The sequence below is a fragment of the Penicillium cataractarum genome, assembly GCF_028827025.1.
Source record: "Penicillium cataractarum strain IBT 29864 chromosome Unknown utg000007l, whole genome shotgun sequence".
NCBI classification, from domain to species: Eukaryota; Fungi; Ascomycota; class Eurotiomycetes; order Eurotiales; family Aspergillaceae; genus Penicillium; species Penicillium cataractarum.
The window spans coordinates 2982473-2995742 of NW_026622743.1; the positions used below are offsets into that span (position 1 = coordinate 2982473).

Sequence of the window (13270 nt, forward strand, 5' to 3'; positions counted from 1 at the left end):
ATTTTGAAAAGAACGGTGTTATCCCCGGTGGTCGAAAGGGTGATATCAGCGAACCGCACAAGCGAGAGTCTTCTCGAATATCGTGACTTAGTGCATTCTGATCAGAAATGGACGATAGAAGAAGGACTACTGCTGTATGAAGGGAAGCTTGTAGTTCCCGACGAAGGCGACCTACGCGCACGATTACTAGATGAAATCCACCGACAACCGTCAATCGCTCATCCCGGAATCGAAAAGACGAAGCGTATGCTTACAGCCAGATACCACTGGCCAGAGATGATTAACGACGTGAAACGATATGTGGATAACTGCCAAATCTGTAAGCGGACGAAGGCATGGAGAGACCGAACCCCAGGATTACTACAACCCCTACCGATCCCTGGAAGACCGTGGCAACATCTCACGATGGATTTCCGCTCGTTCCCGAAAGACCGCAGAGGATATGATACCGTCTGCGTTTTTGTGGACAGACTGAGCAAACGGCCAATTTCGATACCTTGTCACGAAGATGTTGATGCAAAGGAAACAGCCCGGTTATTCGTGGACCATGTCTATCGATGGGTAGGATTGCCAGAGTCGATTGTTTCCGACCGAGGGCCTCAGTTTGTATCAGGATTCTGGAAGGAGTTCTGTCGAATCCTCGGAATTGAAAGAAAACTATCAACTTCTCATCACCCCCAGACGGACGGTCAAAGCGAGATTGTGAATCAGTATATGGCACAGCGACTACGACCTTTCGTGAGTTACTACCAAGACGACTGGTCAGACTATCTTGCAATGATAGACTTCGCTTTCGCAGCTTTACCCCAGGAAACGACGGGAGTCTCACCCTTCTTTGTTGAACGAGGGTATGAACCCCGGGTGTCCTTTGATTGGAAACCGGCGGAAGCCTTGGACTGGCTTAGTCAAATTGTACCTCGACAAAGGAACGAGTCGCAGAACGAAGAAGCAAGCGATTACACCAACAGGATGCAGGAAATATGGGAAGATACGCAGAGAAAAGCTACACATGCGCAGGAACGTCAGCGTCAACAGGCGAATCGGCACCGTAGGGCAGAGGATTTCGGTGTTGGTGACCGAGTATTTGTGACGACAAGGCACTGGAAACTAGACCGACCAGGTAGGAAACTTGCAGACCAAGCGAGTGGACCTTACATGATCGTGGAGAAGGTTGGTAATGCGTACAAGCTAGACCTCCCAGAATCGATTCGTGTGCACCCAGTTTTTTCGGCAGAGAAACTCCGATTAGCGGCACGAACAGAACCGTTGCCTGGGCAACTACAAGACCCGAAACCCCCGGAAGTCGTTGACGACGAGCCTGAATGGGAAGTCGATGAGATCGTGGCAGTGCGCCTACACTACCGAAAGCTTCAGTACAAGGCGAAGTGGATCGGCAACGACGATGACAATTGGTACTACGCGCGCGATTACAAGAATGCGCCTGAAAAGCTGATGGAGTTTCACCGAAAGTACCCAGATCTGCCAGGTCCGCCAGTACGATTGACTGCATGGATTGAAGCTGCATTAAACGATCGCTTTGAGCCAGATCACCCAGATGACAACAAAGCGATCTGATTGGTCGATTCAGAAAGGAAGACCCGAATGCACGTGACCTGGAGGGCCAGGTCCTTTTAAACAAGGGGGCAATGTTACGATTCGTAGATGCGGAAAGTCTTGCGAACGAACTGGCGAGAAGTGTTTGCATGGGAGTTGCCGAAAAGGGAGGGCCCTATAAAGGCAATCCCTTTGGGTGGATTAGAATCTTCCTTCTCTTCTTCTTTCTCTAGATTTAGTTGCCTCGTTTAAACAGTACCGAATTGATTCATAATCTTTTCGCTTGACCGTAACATACAACTAAATCTCACCCTTTATCTTTCCTTCTAGTCACTGGCTGAGCGAAGAGACGCGTACATACGTGCTCTCTAGCTACCTAGTGACTACACCACTCAACCGAACGAACCTACGAAGAACCGTTGCACCAAGATGGCTAGCAACGTGACCGAACGCCCCCGCCGTGGTGGCAGAAGATCCCTGACCCTCGATGAGCAGCCCGACGCTGAGAAGATCGAGGTGACCGATACCGACGAGCTGATCCGTTGGATCCAGAAAGACCCCGAGACCGCATGGAAGGTCTTGTGCAACCGCATGAAGGATATCGAAGACCTGAAAGGCCAGATTGCTGCCCTGACCGCCGACCACCAAGAAGAGATCGTCGACCTCCGTGAGCAGATTGTCTCAATGACCGAACGAGAGGATTCCGTTGCCCGTGACCAGCAGGTGGAGGAGGAGTACGCCCGAATGCGAACTGAAACTGAAACCCTCCGGAAGGAGCGTGATAGCCTGTTGACCGTGATGAATATGATGCGAACCGACGATAACCGTGTGTTGCGAGAAGCCTCGGTGACCCCTTCTACTGCTGGTAACAGGAAGTCGACCAAGATGCCTGATCCTCCCATGTTCAACGACGGAAAGGATGTGAAGTTCAAGGATTGGAAGACCGAGATGAAGCGTAAGCTTCTATTGAACGAGGACCACTATCCAACTTCTGCCCACCAGCTCGCGTACGTGAGTAGTCGCTGCGAAGGAAAGGCACTCCGACACATCAACCCCCGAATGCAAGAAGACGCTACCGCCGCGTACCGAACTGCGCAGGACGTTTTCGACCACCTACAGAGTGTCTTCCACGACCCGAACCATCAGCAAGTTGCCCGTGACGATTACCTCGCCCTAAAGATGGAGCCTAAGCAGGATTTCGGTGATTTCCTGGCCGAATTTACCTACCTTGCGGAGGAGGCCGAACAGCCTGTGGATCTTCGAAAGCGTGATCTGTACCGGAAGCTTCCTGCCCTCCTCCAGAACCAGGTGATGATTGATGCAGGTCAAGGCTCTGTTACCCTTGAAGAGTTCGTGCAGAAGTGTCAGATTGCTGCCCGTTTAATTTCGCAGCAGATCGCCAATCGTGCAAGTAACCGTAACCCGAACCGTACGAACCCTTCGAATCGTACTTCAAGCGACCCACAGAACTCGAAACCCTCAAACCGCCCTGATGACAAGGAGAAGGCTACCCTCCTAAAGGAAGGACGTTGCTTTGTGTGCCGCGAACAGGGCCATATCTCTCGAAACTGCCCCACCAAGAAGTCCACCCCCACAATTGCTGCCGCCGCCGCCGAACCGAAGCGAAAGGATTCGAATTTGAAGAAGACGGACGACCTGAAAGCCGCGGAAGAGAACGATAGCGATTCGGGAAAAGAGTAAACCTGGGGCAAGTCTCCATCCCAGGTTCGATGGTGTCAAAGGTGGATTTACGGAAACTGTTGTCCTCTGCAGAAGATAGTTTAACCTTTCAAGCTAGAGTAGCTATCAATGGACGAACAGTGAGCGTTTCTTGCCTTGCAGATACCGGAGCAGATGGGTATATCTTTATCGACTACGACCTTGTGAAAACAATGATTAATGGCCTAGGCCTACGGACCAGAAGACTCCCCCGAGAGTGTCCGATCACTGGGTTTGACGGATCCTTACGAGAACCGATTACCCACGCAGTGAAACTCTCGTTGATGATTGATGAGCGCGTACAACAACGTCAGACCATGTTGGTGACGGATCTTGGAAACCATGACCTGATTCTCGGAAGGATATGGTTCGAAACCTATGGGATACTTCCTGATTGCAAGAACCGAAGGCTTTTGTGGCCAGACCAGCCCTCGCTACAAGACCAGGTAAAAACTGGCATGGTGAAACCTATCCCGAGACAGATCCTGAAGCGACCACTAGTCAACGATCTCCACCAGAAGGACGCAGACCGGAGAGACCAGTTAATAGAAGCCCAGATCGTGAAGGAATCCCGAAGAACGATTCGAACAACCTATGGAGCCTCCCACCAAGAAGACTCAGTGGGCAAGATGAACCGATCTCTCCGAGACGAGTTAGTTATTTCCCAGAAGAAGAGACTTGAGGTCGACGATCTTCCCCGGAAAGGTATCGAGATTGCAGCGATCGGAGGAGTCGGCTTCCACCGTCATATGCAACGTGAAGGAACAGAGACGTTCGTAACCTCGATAGCCCAGATTGATCGAATTCTCGAAGAGAAGCAGAGCCCAGAACATGCACTAGAAGCTGAGGAGATTCGTGCGCGTGTCCCAACTGCCTATCATCAGTTTATCGATGTCTTTTCTAAGATCGATTCAAATACTTTGCCACCACTGAGAGGTAGTCCCGATCACAGGATTGAACTCGACGGATCTGTCTACTTGAATTACTGTCCCTTGTACAAAATGAGTGAAGAAGAACTACGCTTTGCTAAGGATTACATCACGCAAAACCTCGCGAAAGGGTTTATAGTACCCTCCACAGCACCGTACGCCTCACCAATCCTAATGGCCATGAAACCAGGTGGAGGCCTCCGATTCTGCGTGGACTACCGGAAGTTAAACGAACTGACTAGGAAAGACCGTTACCCTATCCCTTTGATTGACGAACTACTACAAAGAGTAGGGAGGGCAAAGCGGTTTACCAAGTTGGATATCCAGCAGGGTTTCCACAGAATTCGGATGCACCCGGAATCCGAAGATTTGACGACCTTCCGCACTCGATATGGTTCGTATAAATACAAAGTGATGCCTTTCGGATTGACGAATGGACCCGCGACCTTCCAACGATACATAAACCATGCCCTCGGAGATTATCTGGACGACTTCTGCACCGCGTTTATCGATGATATCTTGATCTACACAGAGGGTGACGAGCAGCAGCACGTTGAGCACGTTAGAAAGGTCCTAACCAGATTGCGAGCTGCAGGCCTACAGGTAGCTATCCAGAAGTGTGAGTTCCACACTATGGAGACGAAGTTCTTAGGCTTTATTATCGGAACGAGCGGCATTCGCGTGGACCCTGCCAAGATTGAAGTGATCGACGCATGGCAGTCGCCGAGTACAGTCAGAGGCGTGCAATCGTTCTTAGGAATGTGCAACTTCTACCGTCGATTCATCAAGGACTACAGTAAGATTTCCAGGCCTTTACACCGATTAACCAGGAAGGAAGTGCAGTTTAAATGGGACGACGCGTGCCAAGCAGCCTTTCAGAAGCTAAAGCACATGCTGACGACCACGCCCGTACTGGCACACTATGACCCTTACGCACTCACGCAGATCGAAACCGACGCCTCGGATGGTTGTTTAGGCGCTGTTCTTTCGCAGAAGGGAGCGAACGACGGTTGGCATCCAGTGGCGTATTTCTCAAAAACCATGAATCCTACGGAGCAGAGCTACTACACCCACGATAAGGAGATGCTGGCGATTATCCGCGCACTGGAAGAGTGGCGAGCCGAACTGGAGGGCTTACAACGTACAGATCGATTTAATATCTGGACTGATCACCAATCCCTCCAGTATTTTATGACTACTCGAATGCTGAACGCAAGACAAGTACGCTGGGGAGAGTCCCTCTCACGGTTTCACTTCCAAATCCGCTACCGCCCAGGGAAGGGCAATGTGGTGGCCGACGCACTGTCTCGAAAGGACCGACCGACCGGCCAGCGAGCCGAACAGATCCTGTTACCCCGAGAAGTACTAGAGCAGGGTACCCATCCAGATGATCCACTGCCCGTGGAGCTCACCCCCGTCTCCTGCGGACTTACGGGATCATTTGCTCCTAACGGAGCTAGTCCAGCGACTCCGAGACACACCGAGATTTTGAAAAGAACGGTGTTATCCCCGGTGGTCGAAAGGGTGATATCAGCGAACCGCACAAGCGAGAGTCTTCTCGAATATCGTGACTTAGTGCATTCTGATCAGAAATGGACGATAGAAGAAGGACTACTGCTGTATGAAGGGAAGCTTGTAGTTCCCGACGAAGGCGACCTACGCGCACGATTACTAGATGAAATCCACCGACAACCGTCAATCGCTCATCCCGGAATCGAAAAGACGAAGCGTATGCTTACAGCCAGATACCACTGGCCAGAGATGATTAACGACGTGAAACGATATGTGGATAACTGCCAAATCTGTAAGCGGACGAAGGCATGGAGAGACCGAACCCCAGGATTACTACAACCCCTACCGATCCCTGGAAGACCGTGGCAACATCTCACGATGGATTTCCGCTCGTTCCCGAAAGACCGCAGAGGATATGATACCGTCTGCGTTTTTGTGGACAGACTGAGCAAACGGCCAATTTCGATACCTTGTCACGAAGATGTTGATGCAAAGGAAACAGCCCGGTTATTCGTGGACCATGTCTATCGATGGGTAGGATTGCCAGAGTCGATTGTTTCCGACCGAGGGCCTCAGTTTGTATCAGGATTCTGGAAGGAGTTCTGTCGAATCCTCGGAATTGAAAGAAAACTATCAACTTCTCATCACCCCCAGACGGACGGTCAAAGCGAGATTGTGAATCAGTATATGGCACAGCGACTACGACCTTTCGTGAGTTACTACCAAGACGACTGGTCAGACTATCTTGCAATGATAGACTTCGCTTTCGCAGCTTTACCCCAGGAAACGACGGGAGTCTCACCCTTCTTTGTTGAACGAGGGTATGAACCCCGGGTGTCCTTTGATTGGAAACCGGCGGAAGCCTTGGACTGGCTTAGTCAAATTGTACCTCGACAAAGGAACGAGTCGCAGAACGAAGAAGCAAGCGATTACACCAACAGGATGCAGGAAATATGGGAAGATACGCAGAGAAAAGCTACACATGCGCAGGAACGTCAGCGTCAACAGGCGAATCGGCACCGTAGGGCAGAGGATTTCGGTGTTGGTGACCGAGTATTTGTGACGACAAGGCACTGGAAACTAGACCGACCAGGTAGGAAACTTGCAGACCAAGCGAGTGGACCTTACATGATCGTGGAGAAGGTTGGTAATGCGTACAAGCTAGACCTCCCAGAATCGATTCGTGTGCACCCAGTTTTTTCGGCAGAGAAACTCCGATTAGCGGCACGAACAGAACCGTTGCCTGGGCAACTACAAGACCCGAAACCCCCGGAAGTCGTTGACGACGAGCCTGAATGGGAAGTCGATGAGATCGTGGCAGTGCGCCTACACTACCGAAAGCTTCAGTACAAGGCGAAGTGGATCGGCAACGACGATGACAATTGGTACTACGCGCGCGATTACAAGAATGCGCCTGAAAAGCTGATGGAGTTTCACCGAAAGTACCCAGATCTGCCAGGTCCGCCAGTACGATTGACTGCATGGATTGAAGCTGCATTAAACGATCGCTTTGAGCCAGATCACCCAGATGACAACAAAGCGATCTGATTGGTCGATTCAGAAAGGAAGACCCGAATGCACGTGACCTGGAGGGCCAGGTCCTTTTAAACAAGGGGGCAATGTTACGATTCGTAGATGCGGAAAGTCTTGCGAACGAACTGGCGAGAAGTGTTTGCATGGGAGTTGCCGAAAAGGGAGGGCCCTATAAAGGCAATCCCTTTGGGTGGATTAGAATCTTCCTTCTCTTCTTCTTTCTCTAGATTTAGTTGCCTCGTTTAAACAGTACCGAATTGATTCATAATCTTTTCGCTTGACCGTAACAGACATATCACGAGACCAAACGTATATGCTCACGTGTTTATACTATCTGTGATATACGACAGGTTAGTTAACTAGCAGTTATACCCTTACATAACTTGCATCACTCTCCTTAAGGTAGTCTCTAAGCTATGTATAGCTCTAGTACAGGGGTCAATTATTTAATAGTGGAGACATAGTAACTCTCCTTAAATTCTCTCCTGAAGAAACTTGCAAATTCCATCGTCTTTAGTAATAGCTTCTCCATAACTAACTACCTAAATCTATTAATCAACGCCACAGTGTTTAGTTATGGCTGACTATCAGCAATAATAAAAAGAGAAATTAATTAGGGCAGAAACTGGCCGATGACCTCATCATGACCCGGTCATTAAAATGGTATTGCCATGACCGTAATAATCCATGGCCAGGGCCAGACCCCCCTGTTTGCATGTTTTATTACCATCATGTGTCATCTCCCGTCTTGACTTCCCCCCCAGCTTCTTCGGCTGTTCTTCTCAACGTCTTTTTCGTCTATCCCGATCAAACCTCCTTTTCCCCTCTTCCTTTCTCTTTCTCCACCTCCACTTCCTCCCACATAATCTCGCTGTTTCCTCTTGTCCTCCTCCTCCTCCCCCATTATCTTTCTTCCTCGACGGGACCATCCCTTCTAGACCGTCATCCGCGTGCTCCCCTGCAGTGCAAGGCCCCTTCCATCTTGACGTGGGCCACGATCATTGGCTTCTCACTGGGCCCGGCCCTGACTCTCCACTCTGTCAGCCACTGTTCACCCGAGGTCTTGGACACCGACATCTCTGCAGGCGGAACTGGACATACGCCACACCATCTCCTCACTTTCCATGGACTTTTGTCTTTTGGACTCAAAACAAGTCCAAGCCCAAACGTTGAGCCGGATCTGCGGTCCCCATCGCCTCTGAATCCCGCCAACCATAATTCTTGATTCCTGCCTCCTCCGGTTCTAGACGCTCTTGTTTTGTCTGAGCCCCCTCCGAGAGAGAAACAAAGCATCAGCCCAGAAATGGCTGTCGTGCTTTTGTGATCGTCCGACCTTTTCTAAACAATCCACCACCCCCATCCTCGTTGCTTCTCTCCCATTTTACCCACAACTCCCCCCGATCGCCTATACGATCCCTGCAGCCCCCGGACTCGCAGCATACTTCCTCCCATCCTCCCACGTCGTTCCCACCCCTGGGGTCTCCATTTCCCGACTAGCAGCATGTGGATTTCGGCTATTCGCTTGACTGCACCACTCGTGTAACGACCCGTACTTCCCTGCGCAACATACTCGTTCGACATCCCATCCTGCGACCTTTTTCATTCGCCCCTTTGTTGCCAACAACACATTCTTCCTACACCGATAAACCTATCCTGTACGCTGTTGGCGCCTTGCTTTTTCCATTTCCCTCTTTGGGACCTGCCTGGAACTCATTTTCGGACACCGTTCCTGCCCAACCTGTGAGGCTACCTCTCGGGTCTGCTGACTTGTCTGCATCGTGTCAGCATACTCTGGCTCGATCGAGACCATGGCTGCGGAGTCCGAGAGGCCGCCTTACCTTAATGGTGCTTCTGGGGCTAAAGGAGCCAAGGAGTCAGAGGCGGCATCGGATACGGCGCAACGGTTGGCTAGAGGCAATAATGACATGATGGAGGTGCCTCGCCCGGCCATTCAAACCCATGGACAGGCCATGTCCCAAGTACCCAAATTGCTTCCTAATCTTCCCACCTATTCCGCCCCGACGTCCACTTGCAACTCCGCCGTCTCCTCCCGCGAATCCTCCCCTGTCCGAACCTCCTCACGCACCGCCAATTCCCCATCCACCAGCCGAGTGGCTTCGCAGACTCGAAAGGGCAATCAGGATCGTGCGAGCCCAACTCGAGCCCCCAGCAACGGTCATCCCTCTGCTCGAACGATACCATCCTCGTCTGGTCAGCGTTCTTCGCCGGCAACCCCCACCAACCCTCCACCGTTCCTCTCCCCTCCTGCTGCTCCCGAACCACCGGCCAATGTCCCCAGTCCGGAAAAGCACAATATGCCATCATGGGCGGGGAATCGACGTACCGATCAAGAATCGACTGCCCCGAATACTTCTCAGAAACGAACCTCTCCCACGCCTCCGGAGGATCATGGCAAGGTCGACCGAAGCACCCCTCGGCCCACCACGAGGGTCATCCCGGGACAAGGTCCCTCCCTGGAGACGGTTCAGGAGATGGCCAGCAATCCATCCACTCCGTCCAGCGACACTGCTCTCCAGCCGACAACCCCGGACGATGCCCGGTTACACACAATCGATGAAGACCCAACTCCTCGAGCCTCCAGGCAGAATACGGAGAGTGGCAGTGACAGTGGCGGTAACCCAAGTTCGAGGGAGGAGAGTCGCGCTCATACCACAGGAACAGTCAGAATGCCCGGGACAATCATGCCGCAGCGGTCGTCAACTTCACTCAGCGCTGGTGCGCGAGCGAAGCCTACGGACGGCTCGGTCCGCAACATGACTGTGGAGACGGAAACCGTTACCTCAATCCCACAGGTATCGTTGGGTGTTGCCACTGGTGAGCGAGGCAACACTAGTCGAGCCGAACAGGGCACCCTACGTATGAAACCTTCCACGGAGACGATCCGACCTCGCAAAGAGAAGAAGAAGAACCGGCGTGCCAACCACCTCACTACTGGGCCCGGAACCAGCAAGGCGGACATTTTCGAGGCCAAGGTGGCCAGCGCGGTGGATGAAGCTGACGTGTCTGACTCTGACGAGACTTTTGTTTACGAGTCCAATCCTCCTGACCCATATCCGCCTCGCCAGTCGCGGTATCACTCTCGAACACCGAGTGCGACATCCATGGCAAGTCAAGTCGACCAGCTGGCTGGTCGTGCTCGTGGCGCCATTCGCGATGCTTCGCATAGTGTTACCGTGAAACGCAGCATGAAATTTACAAACAATACATACAATAGCAGTTTGGATGGTGAAGTTCCGGATGCCGATGGAAGTCGAAATGCCGGCCGAGTTGAAGGCAGCGGCACTATAACTCCCCGTCACCATCATGTTGGGCGCCATGGACGCAACGGGGCTTACCCGTCGCTCTTCGATAGTGATGGGCCGTTCCCTCAGCCTCAAGCTCAATTAAAGTCGCCACGACACTTCATCGGCAGTGGATATCGCCATTCGCGAAACAGCAATACGCGATCCTCGCCCAACTATAAAACCATCGCCAACAAAAAGGCCGGCGATGTATATGACTTTGATGCTGAGGGCGCTGACGACGAGCGCACGCCGTTGGTGGGTACACCGCGGGCTACGCGTAGCCGCCATGGGCGACGACCTAACAGTGCCAGTCTACGGCAGATGGAATATATGGCTCAACGGCAACGGGGTTGCTTCTCTCGATATGGCTCTTGTGCTATAATTCTTTTGCTCTTGCTTATTATAGCTGGTGGTGCTGCTTCATTCATTACCGCCGCAACCAAGACACTTCTGGATGTGCAGGTTGTTGCCATTCAAAATGTCCTGGCCTCTGAGCAAGAGATTATGCTGGATCTTCAAGTCGAGGCAATGAACCCGAACATCTTCCCGGTCACAATCGAGGACGCCGATGTTAACATATTCGCCAAGAGCCGATATGTCGGCACAGAAAACACCTGGCAAGAGCAATCCTCGGATGTCGAGCTTTATCGGACCCCACGAGTGCAGCAGAGTCGACGCCGGTGGTATTTGTCGCAGCTTGTACGGTGCCTTGGAAATGCGGAATGCGTTGAGGAAGCCATGAACGGCCACTCGAAGGGGCGTAATGATGGTGGTGTCGACAAAGGCACCGATCCCATCAGTGATCCCGAGGGTGACCCACAAACCATGCTTTTGGGCCGCGTCTTCCGCTTCGACTCGCCTCTCTCTTTCGAGGCGTCTCCCTGGGGTCACTTGGTGTCTACCTCGAAGGGTCAGATTCGGCTTGCTCGACCTGGAAACAAGACTGAATCAGGCGGCACGGAGCGCTGGGAGCGTGTTCTCCAGCATCCGTTTGACCTGATCGTGCGGGGCGTGGTTAAGTACCAGCTCCCACTCAGCGCGCGTTTCCATTCCGCCTCCATCAGTTCAACCGTCCGTGTTGTCCCCGACGATGACGATGTGCACAACCCCGATAGTCCAGACTCTATGCCCCCAAGCAACGAAACAGCGCCTCACCTCTCCCTCCGGGAAACCACTCCCTCCTCTGGCCGCCTCATCGCGGAACCCGATCCCCAACCGGAGTATCAACCGGGAGTATCTCAACGACAGTTTACGGCATAAAATAAAAACCCTGGAGTACCTCTTTTTATTTTCAACATTTTAGCGTTAGATTGATGTCCATCACGACAGCCCTACCCATTTTTCATTGCAATTCTCCTACATTCTATTTTCTTTTGTTCAGCGTAACGAGACGAAAAAGCCCTTGTCTTGGCCTTGCCTTGTCTCTTTACTTTGCGACGCTGTATACCCCTTTGCGATGTCGCTGCTATTGCTGATTTGGTCTAATGGCTGTGTTTACACAGAATCGGAGTTTTGACTCTCAGATATCTTGCGCAGCTGTGCCACCTTTTCCAACATTTATTCTTTTCCCTCGGTCTTTGACTGCTCTCTGTACAGATTCATCGTGTTAGCGCGGACCGGATGGACTTGGCTATTTTTTATGACCTGAGTAGTGGGATTTTTTCCTTCTATTCCCTGCTCGTCCTGGCTATCAGCTGTTTTCCTTGCTTCTTTCCCTTCTATGGAAATGTATCTATATTGTCTTATTGGATGCATCTTGTATTTAGATGTAATGATAACGAACACGGGAATGACTGCTTAAGCCTTTTTATCTGATTTTGCGATTATCTGAACTCTAAGATTATAGCGTATTGGTAAAGAAGAAGATACCAAGTGAGTGATGAAGGAGCACATGGTTCGCTAGCTATCTACGAGGTCAGGGATCAACGATCATTCACATGCTTATCACATGTAATTGATGGTGATGGGATCACCAAGCCAAAGGAGCCAGAGAAAGGCAAAGGAGTTCGATAGTGTCAAAATAAGAGAACAAGCAGCACATGAGAAAGGAAAGGCCCTATATGGGCTAACAGGGGCTGGTCCTGGAAATAGCCGGTACATGCCATAGCCGGTACATGCCCCGAATGGTAGATCCGATAGGGAGATTCCATCAGTAATATTTAGTCTCTCCCGTGAAGTGTGAAATTGTGTAAGCATACGATCTGTATCAACATCCTCCTATCTGTTTCTCCAACTCTATCAGCCCCCTCTCAACCTCCTTCAACGCCACAATAACATCCACAAGAAACACGCCTTGTAGTTGCTCATTCGTAAGGTCGTTCTCACCTAATCCAAAATCACACCCCAGGCATTTCCGCACGACGGTCGTAAACCGCGGTCCCATTCGATTGCGCAATCCTGGAGCCTGGGCAAGTCTCTCGGCGGCATGGTAATCCGTCTGCTTCTCAACTGGCAGACTCTGGAATGCCCATTCCTTGAGCTGGATCCAGGGTTTACTATATCCGAGCTCGAGAAGCATGATTTCAAGGCAGAATAATACTGTGTTTCGGGCAACAGCCATAGACTTAGATGTCGTGTCTTTGCTGGTATGTGGTGGTAGCCCGGTGGCTTGGGGTTGAGCTTTGCCTTTATCTTGGCCCGAGAATTCGACCCGTAGGTATGGAGTGTATGACAGAGTTCCATTCGTGGGTTGTGTTAGTTTATTGAGGCTGAAAAGTC

General features: G+C 51.4%; 2 protein-coding genes across 2 annotated transcripts; one reads left to right on the forward strand and one right to left on the reverse strand.

Moving 5' to 3' along the window:
• Positions 1-9055: 9055 nt before the first annotated feature.
• On the forward strand, positions 9056-11812 carry N7496_008624 (putative phospholipid metabolism enzyme regulator; the record flags this gene model as incomplete). The annotated part of the gene is made up of 1 exon (XM_056701543.1): positions 9056-11812. The coding sequence occupies one exon, from the start codon at positions 9056-9058 to the stop codon at positions 11810-11812; it is 2757 nt and encodes a 918-aa protein (XP_056553606.1).
• Positions 11813-12758: 946 nt separating this feature from the next.
• Positions 12759-13070, reverse strand: N7496_008625 (uncharacterized protein; the record flags this gene model as incomplete). Its single annotated transcript, XM_056701544.1, has 1 exon — positions 12759-13070. One exon carries the CDS (start codon positions 13068-13070, stop codon positions 12759-12761), a length of 312 nt encoding a protein of 103 aa, XP_056553607.1.
• Between the last annotated feature and the right edge of the window lie 200 nt (positions 13071-13270).